This window comes from Chlorocebus sabaeus, chromosome 11 (assembly GCF_047675955.1).
Source record: "Chlorocebus sabaeus isolate Y175 chromosome 11, mChlSab1.0.hap1, whole genome shotgun sequence".
NCBI lineage: Eukaryota > Metazoa > Chordata > Mammalia > Primates > Cercopithecidae > Chlorocebus > Chlorocebus sabaeus.
This window is the reverse complement of record NC_132914.1, coordinates 114,444,087-114,464,193: the sequence shown is the minus strand read 5'-3', so window position 1 is coordinate 114,464,193 and position 20,107 is coordinate 114,444,087. Positions and strand designations below refer to the sequence as shown.

General features: G+C 46.5%; 1 protein-coding gene across 1 annotated transcript in view; it reads left to right on the top strand.

Moving 5' to 3' along the window:
- NOS1 (nitric oxide synthase 1) overlaps nucleotides 1-20,107 on the top strand; it is a 121,107-nt gene that overhangs the window by 22,982 nt on the left and 78,018 nt on the right. Inside the window, 2 exon segments of the mRNA XM_073021143.1 lie at nucleotides 17,198-17,326; nucleotides 19,386-19,531. Coding sequence (XP_072877244.1) covers nucleotides 17,198-17,326; nucleotides 19,386-19,531 — 275 coding nt within the window.

Here is a 20,107-nt window from a genome sequence, read left to right as displayed (position 1 = left end):
GCCTGGGTGATGGAGCGAAACTCTGTCTAAAAAAAAAAAAAAAAAATTTACATAATCTGACCACATTGTGCCTATATTCTTTTTTTTTAAAGACAGTGTCTTGCTCTGTCTCCCAGGCTGAGGTGTAGTGGCACCATCTTAGGTTACTCACTACTACCTCAATCTCTTAGACTTAAGAGATCCTCCTACCTCAGCCTCCCAAGTAACTAGGACTACAGGCTGGTGCCACCAGATCTGGCTAATTTTTTAGATTTTTTGTAGAGACAGGATCTCACTATGTTGCCCAGGCTGGTCTCGAACTCCTAGTTCAAGCAGTCCTCCCTTCTCAGCCTCTTAAAGTGCTGGGATTATAGCTGTGAGTCGCTGCAGCCAACCATATTCTTATGGGGCAACAATCTGCATAGACTGAATAGCAGCTGCCCCCTCTAGACAGAGTGCAGCTTTCTATTTGACCACAAACCTCACCACTCCCTATTGTCTCCCTCTTATTAAGGCCAGTGTCCATTGTCATTTATAGTAGCATTAGTGCTTTTGATTTCTTATAATAGAAGGAAAGGTAAATCTTTTCATATCCATGTTGTTATTATTATTATTATTATTATTATTATTATTATTATTTATTGTGAGACAGTCTCTGGTGCTATCTCTGCTCACTGCAACCTCTGCCTCCTGGGTTCAAGCAGTCCTTCCCGCTCAGCCTCCCAAGTAACTGGAATTACAAGCGTGTGCCACCACAGTCGGGTAATTTTTACATTTTTTGGAGATGGGGTTTCACCATCTTGGCCAGGCTGGTCTCAAACTCCTGGCCTCAGGTGATCCACCTGCCCTGGCCTCCCAAAGTGCCGGGATTACAGGTATGAGCCACTGCACCTGGGCCCTTGTCATTTTTATAAGTGGTAGGTAGAGATGGACCAAAATGTTCATGTTTTAAGAAAGATTTTTTTGGCTGGGTACAGTGGCTCACACCTGTAACCCCAGCACTCTTAAGAGGCCAAGGCAGGAGGATCACTTGAGCCTAGGAATTTAAGACCAGCCTGGGCAACATGGCAAAACCCCGTCTCTACAAAAAAGTATAAACTATTAACTGGGCATGGTGGCATGCACCTGTAGTCCCAGCTACTTGGGAGGTTGAGGCGGGAGTATCGCTTGAGCCAGGGAAGTTGAGGCTACAGTGAGCCGTGATAGTGCCACTGTACTCCAGCCTGGGTGACAGAGCAAGAACTTGTCTCCAAAAAAAACAAAAAACAAAAAAAACCCTAAAAACATTCTTCATTTTTACACACACAAGTCTTTCTTTTTTAGTATGCGACTAAGTGTCCTGTTTTGAAGTTACCCAGCCTTCTTTACTGATTTAGCTTACCCACCTACCACCTCTAGGTATCAGTTTGTAATTCCTGGTGTGCAGTAACCCTTGAGATCTCGATTCGAAGGAAGAAACAGGGGAGGCCTCGACCCTGCGAGAAAGACACTAAAAGTCAATGCAGAAATCTGAGCAATGGCAGACTCTGGTCATTTCCTTGCACGCTGCCCACCTTAGACAATGCCAACTTGAAAGCATAACTTTGGTCTTCAAGTCTGAGGAGTTGAGCTCAACATTGAGAACAGGGCCTCAGGGTTTTGAAGATCAGATAAGCGTTTGCCTAAAACAAAATGGAAAAAGGCATTATAGTAAAAGGAATTCAGGGCCCCGCCTGTAATCCCAGCACTTTGGGAGGCCGAGGTGGGAAGATTCCCTGAGGTCAGGAGTTTGAGACCAGCCTGGCCGACAAGGCAAAACTCCGTCTCTACTAAAAATACAAAAATTAGCCGGGCACGATGGTAGGCACCTGTAATCCCAGCTACTTGGGAGGCTGAGGTGGGAGAACTGCTTGAACCTGGGAGGTGGAGGCTACAGTGAGCTGAGATCGCACCACTGCACTCCAGCCTGGGCGACATGGCGAGACTCCATCTGAAAAAAAAAAAAAGAAATGGTTGTAGCGGATAATATTGCTTCTTTTTTTCTTGCTAAGGATCATTATTAGTTCTCTGAGGTTGTCTTTGGTGCCAACAATAACTGAGACACATGCTGAGTTTTGACATCATCCTAAAGCCTCTTATCGTAATAAGCATCTTAAGTGAAAAGCTACCCTAGATAAATAGAGCGAGGACCTACCTGCTGTTGGGCCATTCTCCCTGCACAAACTCAGGACTGGAAGGAGGACCACTAGCCTTTGCAGGATGTGATGATGAAAGGACAGGAAGATGTATGGAGAGCTTAAGGCCTCTGCTAATATAGAAATTCCGTTTGCTTGGAGAAGGGAAGGACTTTGAGGGTGCTGGAGAAAGGGGGTAAGACTGAATCTTCCAAGGTGAAGTAAGTCTGCCGAGCAGTTTTAGCCTAGAGAGTTCCTGGGAGCATGACTGATAGACCAGCAGAGCTTGGGGTTTATGTTCATCTTCACCCACCATCAAATCCTTAATGTAGGATTTCACCCAAAAAGATTTAAAACCACGGGCCAGGCCGGGCAAGGTGTTTTATGACTGTAATCCCAGCACTTTGGGAGGCTGAGGCAGGCAGATCTCCTGAGGTCGGGAGTTCGAAACTAGCGTGGCCAACATGGTGAAACGCCATCTCTACTAAAAATACAAAAATGAGCCCAGGCGTGAGGGCGCACGCACACTTGTAGTCCTAGCTACTCGGGAGGCTGAGGCACAAGAATTCCTTGAGTCTGGGAGGTGGAGGTTTCAGTGAGCCGAGATTGTACCACCACACTCCAGCTTAGGCAACAGAATGAGACTCTGCCTCGAAAAAAAAAGAAAAAAAGAAAAAAAAAAGTCACGGGCCTGCAAAATCATCCTGACTCTGTTGCCTGAGATTCAATTTTCCAAATGCCTCTCAGAAATAGAGCTGTCAGGAGGCAGAGACCCTAGCACTTGGATATATTTGAGTCCCAGCTCCAGCACAAAGGAAACAGCCCTGTTGTGGCCTGCTAGACATCCCCATAGGCACAGGCTTCAGAAATGCTTCCCAGGGTGAGCAAATTAATAGAAAACACAATGTTCTCCTTTCCATCCTGAAAGATGGTCTCCTAACCTTGCCTCTACCTGCTCAAAGCTACTATACCTGGAGCTCCTGGAATCAGCTTCTATCCTTCCAGTTGTAACCCACATTTATGGCTTGTTTAAGCATCCATAGGGGGCCTAGCATTGTTAATGACACAGAGAGAAACCCAGCCACTACCTGCAATCCTGAGTCAGAAAGGGATAGGTGGGGATTGAGAAGCCGCTGGGCAAAGCAGCAAAGCAACTGCCAAGGGCTGGGCAAAAGGCAATAGAATGCAATTGAAGTGGGATGGATGCAGGTTAGACATAAGGAAGAACTTCCTGACACAGGAGACTATAAGCTCCTGGAGGAAATAGTGAGGTCTGACTCCTTGGTAATCCCAGAAGGGATCCCCACCCTCTTCGATGCTCTTATTTGTCTAGATTCAAAGAAAATCAGCCCTAGTGGCATCTTCTTTTAAGTCCTTCTGAGGAGGCTGAGGCATTAATCTTTATCTAGCAGTCATTTCTCTTGCCAACAGTCTGGGTCACTGTGGGTGGGGCCAGTGAGACTCGAGTCCCCCGTCACAGAGTGCATTGTGTGTATGACTTTGTGACCCTCATCTTCACCACCCCCTTGCAAATTGCATCTGGCCTGGGATAGTAGATAGGACAAATCAGTTCCTCTGTCACCATTCACTCGCTAACCTGCTGTGTGCATGGTTCTGGGGTAGGAGCAAAGCTGAGCAAACATAGACGTCCCTGCCCTTGAGATCCTCACGGATGTGTGTGGGGAGAGACTCGTGTAAGATTCAATTAGTGCTGAAATAGAGAGGAATACAAAATGCTTTGGGAACATAATTACCTCAGCAAGTAGGTACCAGGGAAGGTTTACCCCAAGAAGTGACACCTGGGCTGGGTTTTGAAGCTCAGGTAGGAGTTTGCCCAAAAGAAAATGGAAAAAGGCATTATAGTCAAGGGAATCATTGTGGCTGATACGTTGCTTTTTATTTTTCTTGCTAAGGATCATTATCAGTTCTCTGAGGTTGTCTTTGATGCTAATACAACCTGAGATACGTGTTGAGGTTTTTTTGTTGTTGTTTTGTTTTGTGTGGGTTTTTGTTTTGGTTTGGTTTTGGTTTTTGGTTTTTTTGGTTTTGTTTTGTTTTGTTTTCTGAGATGGAGTCTCACTCTGTCACCTAGGCTGGAGTGCAGTGACCTGATCTCGACTCACTGTAAGCTCTGCCTCTTGGATTCACGCCATTCTCCTGCCTCAGCCTCCCCAGCAGCTGGGACTACAGGTGCACGCTGCCACGCCCCGCTAATTTTTTGTATTTTTAGTAGAGACAGGGTTTCACCAAGTTAGCCAGGATGGTCTCGATCTCCTGACCTTGTGATCTGCCCGCCTTGGCCTCCCAAAGTGCTGGGATTACAGTCATGAACACATGTTGAGTTTTGACATCATCCTAAAGGCTCTTATCATAATGATCATCTTAAGTAAAAAGCTTCCCTAGATAAATAACATAAGGACCTGCTGTTGGGCCATCCTCCCTGCACAAACTCAGGATTCAAATCGAGTCCTTCTTCTTTTCCTTTCTTATTAAGCATCTGTTTCCCTTGCCTGTCTGGTTTGCCCTCCTAAGAGAGAAGGGGTAGAATCGTGCTCTGTTTGGGGACAGAACATCTATTTTCAGATACCAATTAAGCGTCAATCAAACCCTTAGTGTGAGGTACGAGCAGGGACAGGGTCGGACCTGGGGAAGCGGTATTTCCATTTGGGGTTCTCTCCTCTTTTCTGTCCTTCCCACTGCCCTTGCCCCTCCCTCCAGCCTCTGACTGGTAAAGGCGATCAGATAGAGAGATGACTGTTAAATCGAAATCCCACTCCCCAAGCTCAGCCGCCTTGGGATCATGGCATTTTCTCACCCCTGGGGACACAGGGCTTGTTAGCTGCTTTCAAAATGTCAAAATCTGTTGAGAAGATTTTCCCTGTTTCCAGGTAAATGACAGCATCCCCCCAGCTTCTCTAGAGGCTCTAAACTATGAGAAAGGTGGGGAACAAGCTTGCGGGCCATTTTTTTCCCAATCTTTAGGGGATCCAAGGTCGCCAGGATGACACCAACTGGCCAGCTACTGCTGGCCTTGCTGAAAACCAAAAGGATGTAGCCAGCCCCAGCCAGCCTGGGTCTGAACGAAGGCAAACCAGTAAAATGCTCTGCCTCTTGGCGACAGCCCAGCACGCTCACCGGGAAGCCTTCTAAGTCAGCCCTGACTCATTATGTCAGGATAAAAATAACAGGAATAATGGCCCGGCACGGTGGCTGACACCTGTAATCCCGACACTTTGGGAGGCCAACGAGAGTGGATCACTTGATATCAGGAGTTCGCGACTAGCCTGGCCAACATGGTGAAACCCTGTCTCTACTAAAAATACAAAAATTAGCTGGGCGTGGTGGTGTGTGCCAGTAGTCCCAGCTACTCAGGAGGCTGAGGCAGGAGAGTTGCTTGAACCCAGGAGACAGAGGTTGCAGTGAGCTGAGATCATGTCACTGCATTCCAGCCTGGGCATCAGAGTGAGACCCTATCTCAAAAAAATAAAATAGTAACAGTGATAACAATATCATGGGGGCAAGTGTGTAGTCATTTTAACCCTTGGACTCATGAGCCCACAGCATTGAGGCCAGGGGAACAGCGCCTAGCTGGTGACCTTGGTCAGATGACTAATTATGAATAGCATCTGTGCTGAGCCTCCCTTTCCTAATAGGGACTAATAGGCTTATCACATTGTGGGGAGGATGAAATGAGATAACGTATGAGATAATGATGTCAATCATAACAACGGGACCTAATGTATTTATTGAGCAATATCAGGTACTGTGCTAAGCACTTTAGGTCCGTGGTCTCACTGAACCCCCAGCTCAACCCAATGAAATACTGTGATTGTCTCCATTTTACAGATGAGGAAACTGAAAATCACAGAGGGTTTTGTGGTTCAACGTAACCAGTAAGTGATGGAGATGGGATTTCAACCCAGGCCGTGGAGCCCTGAGCCCACGCTACAGGGCCTGGCACAGAGTAAATGCTCAACAAATGTTGGGGTCATTACTATTGTTCTTATCTGACTAAATAATATATTGCTAATTTGAGGCAGTTAGGACAAGAAGCACTGTGCCCATTTTACAGATGAGACCCTTGTGGCCCACAGGTGACCCAAAGCCCAAAGTGACCACCCACTGAGTCATGACAAGGCTGCATCTCTTCCCCTTTATGACCACATTGTCATCTTTGTCAGTCATTGAAATTAATGGGACAGATATGATTTATGCCTCCTGGGTGCTGAGCTCTGGAAACACAGAGAAAAGAGCAGGAGGACCTTGAAGGGAAAGAGCGGAACTTTGAGAGCCTGGATTCCAAGCCCAGCTCTATTGCTTGTTTTTCATTAGTTTGGGGATAACCACGTCATCTCTCACAGCCTCTATTTTCTCATCTGAAGAATGGGTTACCATGAGGATTCAATGAGCCTGTGGATGTGCAGTGGCCTACCCCTGGTCAGGCACCAAACAGACATTTACTGAATGTTACTCAAAATGAAATGAAGGCCAGGTGTGGTGACTCATGCCTGTAATCCCAGCACTTTGGGAGGCTGAGGCAGGTGGATCACTTGCGGTCGGGAGTTTGAGACCAGCCTGGCCAACATGGTGAAACCCTGTTTCTACTAAAAATACAAAAAATATTAGCCAGGTATGGTGGCACACACTTGTAATCCCAGCTACTTGGGAGGCTGAGGCAGGAGGATCGCTTGAACCTGGGAGACAGAGGTTGCAGTGAGCTGAGATGGTGCCACTACACTCCAGCCTGGGTGACAGAGCGAGACTCCATCTCAAAAAAAAAAAAAAAAAAGAAATGAAATTGAGTATGATCACTGCCCTGGAGCAGTTCACAGCCGAGCCATCCCCTCTTCTCATTTAATATGTACCTCAACTTCTGAAAACTTCTACTTTCAAGACAAACTACAGATGGGGATACACACAGCAGTCATCATATTGTGATATTTGGGGTTTTGTAGACTCATGCACAGATGTTACCCACAGAGCTCCCTTGGCTGGCTTTGGCAGAGTCCCTTGGCTCCCTTGAGGCTGACATCTCAAGGTGCTTCTTGGTTACTCCCTTCCCTAAGTCTGTCTCGAAGCATTTGAGAAACCTCTTGCATTTTTAGATTAATTACCCTCTGTAGGAGGATGCCCCAAATCCCGAGTTCTAAGCTGCAGTCCAACTCATTTTTGCCCCGACTTCAATCAGGTCTGGTATCCCTTGCCTTGGTCTAGACACCCAAGTTGGATTTTCCCAAAAGCATCTTCAGTGCCCCACTTCCTGGGGTGATCCAACGTTCCCAGGGTACCCTCAAACCAGCAGACCCCCCACCAAGATGCTTTCTAGGGATATATACTGAACAGAGTCTCTCTCCATCCCAGAAGCGTCTTCCTTCCTTCCACCCCAGCCATCGCCTGCTCAGTGACTCCTAGGTCTTAATAGGTCACTGAGCCAAGAGGCCAGCAACCAAGCTTGCTGTCCTGGGTGGTCAGAGCCAAGGTGGAGCCAGGAAGTGGTACGTGAATTGACTGGTGTTTGGGTTCAGCCCTGCTGGAATTTCCACATATTTTGCTAACTGTTTGTTTTAAGAGTGAGTATATTCAATGCAGGCCGTCCAGACTGTTGTCCGGGTCTGACAACGACACTGTGGTTCTGAATCAGTGACACCACTCTGCATGCTCCTTCACTGCACCACCCCATATTGAAATGCTTTTCCCAAAAAGGGCAAGTTGGGTCAAAGTCATTTTTCTTTCTCTCTGTAAATTGCTATCAGTTGCCAAAACCAACCCCCACCAAACAGAGGCTCTTACAGGTCAACAGCCCCAGCCTACTTCCATTTCCTGAGGTTCCCAGGATTTTCTAAGATACAAGGGTCAAAACATAAACACAAAACTTGTTGTGCATTTTCAATATTTGCATTTGGCAAGTTAAGGCTTTCAACAAACAAACACAGTACAATGCAGTATCATAGGGCAGGCCATGAGATAATTACAGGATTGATGTTAAGATTAATTCCTGGTGTATATGTACATTCTGGTCTGGTAATGGAACCAAGCTGAAAGTTGTCAGTAGCATCTGGCTATACTGTGATATCACTGCAATTTGGAGAAAGCTTAAAAAATTCAGCCTTGATGCCCCTTGGTCCTCCAGAGGTCTCCACTATCACCCCGAATCCTTAACTGGGATGGATCTGACTCCCAAGCACCCCCTTTCTTAATCACCCTCTACAGACTGTTGAATTACAGAAGAGAGAGAAGCAGAGTAAGCAGTGTCGAGTTTCTATGGAGTTATCTTAAGGAATGAATCGCTTTAGACATAGTGCTTTGACTACACTAAAGGAAATTATATTCCAAAGTACTAAATACACTTGGTTAAGTTCTATACGTAGCAATGTTTTAATGGCACAGATAAGTGGGTACGTTCTGGATTTGTGAGTCTGTGGGCCTGGACCCTGATCTGCCCCAGCTCATAACCGGGTTACGCTTGCTGCCCGGGAGAGGTGGTACCTACAGGTGGGTGCGGTGCCACCCAGGGCTGCAGCAAAGGGCACAGTGTGTGGTGTCTGGCCCCTGGTGTGAATGGCCCTCTGCCCAGCTCAGCCCCGGTGTGCTGCCCTCGTTTCAGGAGAAGCCAAACAGGGCAGGTTGCTGCAGGCCTCTAATAGAAGAGCTGTCACTGGTGCCGATAGCATTAGAATAAGAAGCGACTTGCTTTGTACAAGTTTAGGCCTTAGCTCTTAGATGAGTTTACTAGGGCTGCTGTAATAAAACACCACCAACTGGGTGGTTTACACAGTAGAATGGATTGTCTCACAGTTCCGGAGGCCAGAAATACAAAATCAAGGTGTTGGCAGTGCTGGTTCCTTCCGAGGGCTGGGAGGGAGAAGCTGACCCAGTCCTCCCTCCTTGGCTTGTAGGTGGCCGTCTTTGTGTTCACATGGCGCTCTCCCTGTGAGCCTGTCTGCCTTCAAATTTCTCTTTTCTGTAAGGACACCAGCCCTACTGGATCAGGACCCACCCTGATGACCTCATCTTTAACTTGATTTCCTCTGTAAAGGCCCTAACTCCAAAGAAGGTCACATTCTGAGGCAGTTTAGGACATCAACATATGAATTTGATGGGGGTGGGGTGGGGAGAGGACACGGTTCATCCCATAATGCAGGGGTCCCCAAAACCCAGGCCACAGACCAGTACTGGCCTGTTAGGAGCTGGACCGCCCAGCAGGAGTGAGCGGCGGGCAAGCAAGTGAAGCTTCATCTGCATTTACGGCTGCCCCGCATTGCTCACATTACCGCCTGAGCTCTGCCTCCTGTCAGATCAGTGGCGGCATTAGATTCTCATAGGAGCTCGAACCTGTTGTGAACTGCGCATATGAAGGATCTAGGCTGCATGCGCCTTATGAGAATCTAATGCCTGATGATCTGTCACTGTCTCCCATCACCCCCGCGTGGGACCATCTAATTGCAGAAAGCAAGCTCAGTGCTCCCACTGAGTCTACATTATGGTGAGTTGTATAATGATTTCATTGTGTATTATAATAATAATAGAAGTAGTGCACACAATCAAGGTAATGCACTTGAATCATCCTGAAACCATGTCCCCGACCACTGGCCCATGGAATATTTGTCTTCCACAAAACCAGTCCCTGGTGCCAAAAAGATTGAAGACTGCTGCCATAATAGCTCCTAAGATGCTGTATGTCTTGGAGGTACCTGTCTGCCTCTCTTGGTGTAGCTATCAGTCCTGGCTTCACTGTGAGACTTGTGACAGTGACAGCCACTACTGGGGAAGGGCAGGTGCTTGACTTCTGTTTCTAGGTGTTCTGAGTTCTGGTGCTGAGTTTCTGTCTTGCCTAAAAAATCTCCCTCCATCCAGCGCCCAGCACACCTGCTTCTTACTTCCTAACGTCTGCTAAAAAGCCCACCATCCAGCCAGGCGCAGTGGCTCGTGCCTATAATCCCAGCACTTTGGGAGGCCAAGGCAGGTGGATCACCTGAGTTCAGGAGTTCGAGATCAGCCCAACCAACATTAAGAAACCGCGTGTCTACTAAAAATACAAAAATTAGCCAGGTGTGGTGGCACATGCCTGTAGTCCCAGCTACTCAGGAGGCTGAGGCAGGAGAATCGCTTGAACCCGGGAGGCGGAGGTTTCAGTGAGCTGAGATCATGCCATCGCACTCCAGCCTGGGCAACAAGAGCAAAACTCCATCTCAAAAAAAAAAAAAAAACCCACCATCCTTCCACTTACCCAATCCATGTTGACTTTATCCTTTGCCCCGATCCTCTCCTACCCAGAGACTCTCAGTTCCACTTCCGGAGCCCCCAACCTTCAGTTCCCCACTTCTAGTCCTGCTGCCTCTGTAGCTGCATTCCCACCCTGTGGCCACTCACGGCCTCATTGCACCATCCTCCTCATGGGTCTCTCTGCCTTGACCCTCTCCCTCCTACAATCCTTGCAATCATGTCTTCCCTAAAACCCAGCTGAGATAAGATCACTCACTCAGGCAGGCAGCTTCAGGGCTCGTGATTCTCTATGAAATCAAGGCCAACATCCTTGGCTTAGCTTTTAAGGGACTCTACAGTGTTGAAGCTTTTTAGACCTTGTGTTAGTTTGCTTAGGTTATAATCACAAAGGACCATTGCCTGGGTGGCTTAGACGACAGAAATTTACAGCTCACAGTTCTGGGGACTGGAAGTCCAAGATCACGGTGCCAGCATGGTCAGGTTCTGGTGAGGGCTGTCTTGTCAGCTTGTAGACATCTGCCTTCTCTGTGTCCTCATATGGCAGACAGAGAGAAAGAGCTCTCTCTTCCTTTTCATATAAGGCCACCAATCCTATCAGATTAGGGCCCCACCCTTATGACCTTATCTAACCTTCATTATCTCCTAAAAGTTCTATCTCCCAACAAAATCACATGGGGGTGGGGGATGGGGTTAGGGCTTTGTATTAGTCACGGTTCTCTAGAGGGACAGAATGAATAGGATAGATGTGTACATAAAGGGGAGTTTATTAAGGAGTATTGACTCACACAATCACAAGGTGAGGTCCCACAATAGGCCATCTACAAGCTGAGGAGCCAGGAAGCCAGCCTGAGTCCCAAAGCTAAAAGAACTTGGAGTCCGATGTTCAAGGGCAGGAAACATCCAGCACAGGAGAAAGATGTAGGCTCAGAGGCTAAGCCAGTCTGGTCTTTTTACATTCTTCTGGTGCTTTTATTCTTCTGGCTACACTGGCAGCTACTTAGATTGTGCCTACCCAGATTGAGGGTGGGTCTGCCTTTCCCAGTCCACTGATTCAAATGTTAGTGTCCTTTGACAACACCCTCACGGACACACCCAGGGACAATACTTTGCATTCTTCAATCAAGTTGACAATATTAACTATCACAGGCTTCAAATAAATTTAGAGGAAGGACAGAATGCAGTCTCATGCAGATCTCATATGTTTATTGAACATGTACTGTGTGCCGGGCACTATTCCAGGGATAGAACAAACTGAACAGTGGGTAGGCAGAAAACAAGTATTATATAAATGCCTAAATAGGCATATGTAAATCTATATCTACAAGATATATAAATGTAGATATGCACATACATGTCCAGGTACATATATGCTCATGATGACCACAGGTAGTGTTAAGTGCTAGGGGGAAAACAAAGCCTGGTAAAGGGTGATTGGGGGCAGAGAATGTCAAGGAGGTGACACTGCTTTAAAGAATGATCACAGCCGGCACAGTGGCTCACACATGCAATCCAGCACTTTGGGAGGCTGAGGTGGGCAGATCACCTGAGGTCAGGAGTTCAAGACCAGCCTGGCCAACATGGTGAAACCTCATCTCTACTTAAAAAAAAAAAAAAAAAAATTAACCAGGCCTGGTGGCACATGCCTGTAATCCCAGTTACTCAGGAGGCTGAGGCAGGAGAATCACTTAACCTAGAAGATGGAGGTTGCAGTGAGCCGAGATCACACCAATGCACTTCAGCCTGGGTGACAGAGTGAGACTCCATCTCAAAAAAAAAAAAAAAAAAAAAAAGCTCAGGAAAGTTTTCTAACATGCCGGCATTTGAGCAAACTCAGTGGTCGGGGTCAGCCACTGGAATTCAACCCTTTAGATCAGGAGTCTACAAACCTCTTCTCTAAAGGACAAGATAAATATTTTTGGCTTTGTGGGCCACATGGCATTGGACTCCATCAAAACTACTAGCCAGCTCTGACATTGTTGTGTCAAAGCTGCCACACGCTATATGGACACAAATGAGCCCCAATGAAACTTTATTTATGGACACTAACATTTGAACATCATATAACTTTCGTGTGTCACAAAATATTCTCCTTTTGATTTTTGCATTCAATAATCCAAAAATGGAAAAAAATCCTTCTTAGCTCAGGAGCTGTACAAAAACAGACAGTGGGCCACGCCGTCTGCGCATCTCTGCTTTAGAAGAAGCAGCTGTAAGATGCTTTTCCCAGTTGTGGAATGAGAGTCATTCAACGGCTGCTGAGTCCTAGAATACTTGTCCCCAAAATACAGTAGGTGCTCAATATGCACTTGTTGAAAGGGAGAAAAAAGGGAGGAATAGAGAGAGGGGGAAAAGGAATCAGAGCTTCAGCAGACCTTGGAAGTGGCGTTCTCAGCTCCAGAGCCCAGGCTGACATGACTGCACCTCCCTGCCTCCTTTTGAGCCTGGCTGCAGGACCATTTCCTTTCATTCCTTCAGGACCTCTGCAAGCTTCCTAGGCAAAGAGGTGTTGACAAGGCTATGAAAATGCCCACGAGCTCATGGCCTCCTTTGCACACTTAGGGGCAGGTGTCCCGGGGTCCACAAAGAGCGAGCCAATGTCTCCTCCCACCTAAAAGCTTCCATTGTCCCCACCGCAGACATAAAGCCAGAAAAGGATGTATGTAGCCACAGTCCAAAGCCCACATGTGCCCTGTGCCCACCGTAATAATTCGCAAGTGCTGCTCATCTGCATTTTGACCAGGAGAACTTTGGTGCCCACTCAGAAAAGTCATTTGCATCCTGCATGCAGGGCCCCTGACTGCTATATTAATCTCCCCGTTTCTCCCTTCCTGAGTCATCTAATATTGCTGCTGGCTAATTAAAACATCAAAGCGCCAAGTACAACAGCCCTGCCAGAAGCCTCCTAATGCCTGGTTTCAAGTGTGCAATCCAGTGAAACCCAGGGTGGAGGGGGACACGGCTCACACTCAGGCAGCCAATTGCTTGACTCTTAACGACCACCCCTCACACATCTGGGACCTCCACAGATGGCCCCTTTTATTAGTCCTGTTATCTCGTTCCTCCCACTCCCTGGCGATGAAGACTGTCAGCTGCTGCCCACAGGCCGCACCCTGCTCCTCCTCCTCATGCCTGGCCCCCCACCCTCTGAGTCCTGGGCCCAGACCCGATGTCATCACCACATCTGAAACCCGGTGTGTAGGGAGAATGGCTGGGGTGCCTTCCTCTGCGCGAGGTAGGATTTTTTTTGTCTCGATACGGGTTGTCGGCATGATCAGAGGAATGTGTTTACTACAAAGCCCTGCCCAGATGTGACTTTCATCGCCTCCAAAACTCCTCCTGGAAGAGACAGGAGGGGAGACAGGATCCTAAAGAAGTGTTTAGGGTGCCTGGTCAGGCCTTTGAACAAAGTGGGGTTGTTTGTATGCAAATTCCTAAGGAAACATGGGCACAATAACTGAGACAGAAACTATCAATGAGAAACAAAGGGAAGAACTCATCCAAACCTTTATCATGCTCCGAGTGTGGTAGTGTAGTAATAATACTTGCAGAAATAATAATAATAATAATACAAGTAATAATAATTAGGTAATAATATAAGTAATAATAGTAATACAAGTAATAATATAAGTAGTAATAATACAAGTAATAATGCTTGCAGAAGCATTGCAGTACTACTAGTAATACTAATACTTCTAATACTATAAGTTGAGCTAGTGGTCACATAATAATAACATTTATAATAATAAATAATGGCTAACATTTAGGGGGTGACTGATCATCCAAGTAAGAGATGACTTGGTCAGGGCACTGGCCAGTGGAAGGGGAGAGGAGTGAATGGATTCTAGAGCTAGTTAAAAAGCTAAGATGGGTGATCACCAGTGATGAGTTGGGTGTGGGAGATAGAGAAGAGGCTGATGACTAAGATAGCTCTGACCTGTGGCGTGTCCAGCACAGATGGTTGGTAGCACCCAGCACTGAGGAGGACCAGATCTGGCCAGGGCGGGGAGATGAGGAAGATTATGAATCCTATCACCTTCCGTGGGTTCCCTGTGCTGCCACAGCCTGCACTCTTGCGGAGCGATCTTTAACAGTGGTCCACCCTTCCCCCACCTCCTGTTCCCCAGGCTCCAACATGGCGCCATGAACACTTCAACACAGAACTCTTATTCCACTGGCTGCGAAGGTGGCCATGATAGTTCTCTTAACTTAGGACCTTTGCATGATCTGTTCTCTCTGCTTGTAAGACCTTGCTTCCTCTTCTTTGCCTGTCTAGAACGTACTCATCTTTTGGTCTTAATCGAGAGGTTAGATGTCTCTTCTATGCGCTCCCACCTCCCCTGTGCTGCCAAGGTCCCATGTAATGGCATCCATTGTGCTAAATCGATTGCCATGGCTCATTCAGTTTTCATCACCTCCTACAGGACTGTGACTCCGTGGGAGCTCACATCCATCTAGTTTGTCCTATGGTCTTGGTCTCTGCTGCCTCACCTGGCACATAGGAACTACTCAATAAACATGTGTTAAATGAATGAATTATTCCTAATGGCCAAGAGGCAGGATAGTCAAGCTGTTAAGGACATGATTTGATAGCCAGACTGCCTGGATTGGACTCCTTTCTTCAGCTTATTAGCTCTGCGATCTTGGGCAACTTAACCTCTCTGTGCCTCAGTTTCCTAATCTGTAAAATGGAGATAATAAGGTTGTTGCTTGGCACATAATAAGTGCTCATTTAATGTTAGTTATCAGTATTAGTCCTTCGCAGTTCTCTGTGACTTCTATCCTGGACTTAATGCATTTAATCATAATTCACAGCTACCCTCACCAGCCTGAGCTCCTCCAAGTCAGTGAGATGGGTGCCCTGCCTCCTTTCTGATTTTATCTCCTTACACTTGCCCTCATGCATACACTGCAGCCACAGTCAACCTCCTTGCTGGTCCTTTGAACTTAACAAGCTCATTCCCACATCAGTGCCTTTGCACTTGCCCTTCTCCCCTCCACTCAGTCACTGTCACCTCCCCATTTTCTATTCTTATCATCACCTGGAATTATACTGATCCTATGTTAGTTTACTTACTGTTTATCTCCACCTCCACCACATAACGCTTCAGAGAGCAAGGTCCCTGTCTGTCTTCTTCACTGCTGAATCCCCAGTGCCTATTTATTGAGCATGTATTATAATAGGTGCTCAATAAATACTAGTTGAATGTATGAATACCCTGCCTCAAAGTCACTGTGCACTGATGTACTCTTTGCATGAGTGTCACTTAACATTGGCTCATCTTCTCCCTAACCTTGCTTGGCTTTCGCATCAGGGTGCGCCTGCTGCCCCTCCCTTAGAGTTACTAAGTGACCAGTGCTTGCCTGATGCATGTGTGTGCCTGTGCCCAGGCAGGTAGACAATAACCTAGGAGCATCCAAGACAGATGTGATCCTAGGCCAGGTGCGATGGCTCACACCTGTAATCCCAACACTTTGGGAGGCTGAGGCAGGAGGATTACTTGAGTCTAGGAGTTCAAGACCAGCCTGGGCAACATAGTGAGACCCCTATATCTACAAAAAATACAAAAAAATAGCTGGGCATGGTGGCATGCACCTGTAGTCCCAGCTACTTGGGAGGGTGAGGTGGGAGGATCGCTTGAGCCTAGGAAGTCAAGTCTACAGTGAGCTATGATTGCACCACTGTACTCCAGCCTGTGTGACAGAGCGAGACCCTGTCTCAAAAAAAAAAAAAAGACAGATGTAATCCTTATCAGTGAGGTCTAAAATGAATGGGCCAACACTGGTCAGCCTGAGACTTATCCCCACTCACCTACTGGTCAAATTGTTTGCAGAGTGAAGACAAATGGGGGACTAAAGTTCCCCATAAACAGGCTCTTCCATGGTTTCTTTCCATGTAGGTGTTCAAGACAGAGGGGACGGTAAGTGCAAAGGCCCGGAGGCAGGAACGAGCCTGGAAGTTTTAAAAGTCAGAAACCAGAAATTTAGGGGCAATATTCTTTGCTTCAAATTTTTTCAATTTATTTTATTGTATTTTATTTCATTATTATTTTTCTGAGATGGAGTCTTGTTCTGTCTCCCAGGCTGGAGTGCAGTGGTGTGATCTTGGCTCACTGCAACCTCTGCCTCCCGGATTCAAGCGATTCTCCTGTCTTGCCTCAGCCTCCCAAGTAGCTGAGATTACAGGCATGCGCTACCATGCCCGGCTAATTTTTGTATTTTTAATAGAGACGAGGTTTCACCAAGTTGGCCAGGCTGATCTCGAATTTCTGATCTCAAGTGATCCGCCCGCCTCAGGCTCCCAAAGTGCCAGGATTACAGGTGTGAGCCACTGTGCCTGGCCCAAAATTTTTCAGTTTAAATCTTTGTTTTCTCAGTCCTTGCCAGAAATGGTGAGTTTGGACTGTCACAGAAAGGCCTAGAAATCCAAGTAAATCAACCCAGCTTTAGGTTTGATTCCTTGGTGCTAGGGGCTATTATCATTCAAAGAGGCTGATGGTGTCCTTTCAGTCATGTGTTCATTCAACACATGTTCACCGAGTCCTTACTCAGTGTGCCAGACCCTATTGAACGAGAGAGACCACCTTTGAGTTCCTGATCCCTCTCCCCAGAGCAGAACCCAAGAGGCTCTTCCATGGTGTTTCTTTCCATGTAAGTGGGGAAATCAGGTTCCCAAGAACCTTGTACATGTCAACCAGGGAGGGCTGGATCTTACTCTGGATATAGACAGTTGGTGACTCAAGGCAGATCCCAGGAAGAACAATGGCTCTCCCGGCCTCCGTGGAGACAATGTTACAGTCCACTCAAGGCCCTGCCTCATCTTCCACCTTCATTCTCTCCTCCAGCCCCCTGCCTCAGGAAAACAGTCCCCCACAAAGAATGGCAGCCCCTCCAAGTGTCCACGCTTCCTCAAAGTCAAGAACTGGGAGACTGACGTGGTTCTCACTGACACCCTCCACCTTAACAGCACATTGGTGAGTACCCCAGCAGGGTATAGACAAGGGGGTGCAGCTGCATCACTGTCCACATTTGGAGTCGGATAAGTCTTTGTTGTGAGGGCTGTCCTCTGTTGTAGGGTGTTGAGCACCACCCCTGACCCTCACCCCCTAGATGTCAGTACACCCCCTTCCAGGTTGTGACAACCAAAAATGTCTCTGACAGCAGAAGCACCGCCCTCTTGGACAAACACTGCCATTTTAAGTTCCAGCTCCCTTTCTAACCTCATGCATTTCAAGGAAATCACCTCCCTTCTAACAACAAGCAGCCAGAAAAGGCAGACAGTAAAACACAGATAAGACAGCTCAGACACAGAGGGAGGAGGAAAAGTCTCTTGGGTAACCACCAAACTTCACACTCATATAATAGGCTCCAGTAAAACAGTGGGCCTTAATAGCATATTCCTTCCCCTTTAGATGCACTAAGATAGGGAAGCTAAAAGCAGACTTGGGGGATATGCCTGCAGCTGCAGGAAAATGTATGGGAACAGACACAAAAATTCTCCCTCCCAGATAAGCAAGACAAAGAGACACAGAAACATTTCAAGCTTGTGATAAACTCTATCACCCTAAACCCTTAAATACTCTTAGTCTGTAGAGAAGAGTGCTCCTTATTAAGACAAACACCTAATGTATGCAGGGCTTAAAACCTAGATGATGGGTTGTTAAGTGCCCACCATGGCACATGTATATCTATGTAACAAACCTGCACATGTATCCTGGAACTTAAAGAAAAAAAAAAGAGTGCTCCTAACCTAACTCAGCCAGAAGCCCCTCTCAGGTTTATTCTTTAAAATAAACCTGTCTCTGATTGTTAAGCCACTTTTCATGTTTCTTTCTTCCTTCTTCAACTCTTGCAGTCTCCAAGACATTACCTAACATCCCCTGGGCAAGAAATTCACCCCTGTTTGGGAACCACTGGTGAATTCTCACTCTCTTATGTAAATGCTTTTTATTCGTGAACCCAGTATGCAAAAGAATCTAAGGAGAGTTGCTGTTTGTGAATACCCTCTCTGTCTCTCATAGTCTGACCACTGGTGGAGTATTGAACAAACCCTTCCTTGATTTCACAGTGTGTCCTCAATATTTTTATTTCATATTTTTAATAGTCAACAAACCGCTATATTGTTTTAAATTTTTGCTGAACCTGGGCCTCTTGGAGAAATGGTATCTGCAAGCTATTACAATGTAACAAATTGCCCTGAAACTTATTGGGTGAAAACAACTATTAAAACTATGTATAATTTTTCAAAAGTCTACGGATTGGCTGGGTGGTTTAGTGATCTGGTCCAGACTCTGTTGATTTTGGTGAGGCTTTCTCGTGCATCTGTAGGTATGTCTGAGGGGTCAACTAAGGTCAGGGTGGTCTAGGATGGTCCTGGCTGAGATAACTCAGCCCTGTTCCATGTGGTCTCTCCTCTTCCAGCAAGCTGGCTTGGGCTTGTTCACATGTAGTTGCAGGATTCTAAGAGAATGAGCAGAAACATGCAAGAACTCTTGAGGCCTAGACTCAGAATTGTCACAGGGTCATTTCTGCCACATCCTAAGGGTCAAAACCAGCCCAGAGTCAAGAGGTTAAGGGATAGGCTCCACTTCTTCATGGAGAATTGCTGTAAAGCCACATCACAAAGGAGTGAATACAGGGAGGGGAAAAATTAGGGCCCTATTTTGCAATCAGTCTATCATAGATGCATTCAAATGAGTTACTGTAGCCACTGTATTAGTTCCTCTTTGATCATCATGCAAAATCTAAAAATATTTCAGATTTTAGTACCAGTGATTCTGATTCCTAGTCAAAAAGCTTCTTTTCCCAAGATGAGTAGAGCAAATACTTTAGGAACCTGAAAATGCTACTTAGTGTTCCTTAACATGGCTATGACCATATCCAGCAAGGATTTGAAGCTGGCACTTGAGAAATTGCCTCTTGGAATTAAGGGTCAGGGAAATTCAACCATGAATATGAGATCCAAGCCCACAGCCTAACACCTGCCACTCTTGGGTAAAACCAAGCAATAGCCCAAATCTCTTGATCTTCCAGGAAACGGGATGCACTGAGTACATCTGCATGGGCTCCATCATGCTTCCTTCTCAGCATATACGGAGGCCTGAAGATGTCCGCACAAAAGAACAGCTCTTCCCTCTCGCCAAAGAGTTTATTGATCAATACTATTCATCAATTAAAAGGCAAGTGTATGTCAATTCTGGGGAGCCCAAGGTAAGTTATCGAATGCTGGAGACAAAGATGTCAGCCCCAACTTTGCAAACCAAGGCCAAAGCACAAGGCCTCTGCCATACACAGAGGCTTAAAACTGGCTACCCATAGGTCACATCTATTCCCCAGAAGTGCTTTTGTTTCACCTTTAAAGGGTTGCTTATAATTTGAAAAATTTCAAGCAATTCCATGCCTAGATACATACCCTAGAGAAATTCTCACACCTGTTCACAAGAAACCATCAGTAAGAATGTTCACTGAAACATTGTTTGTAGCAGGAAAAAATTAAAATTAAAGATCCAACAAGAGACCAGGCACAGTGGCTCACACCTGTAATCCCAGCGCTTTGGGAGACCAAGGCGGCAGATCGCTTGAGCCCAAGAATTCAAGACCAGCCTGGCCAACATGGTGAAACCTTACCTCTACTAAAAATCCAAAAGTTAGCAGGGCATGGTGATACACGCTTATAATCCTAGCTACTTGGGAGGCTGAGGCATGAGAATCGCTTGAACCTAGGAGATGGAGGTTGCAGTGAGCCAAGATCACAC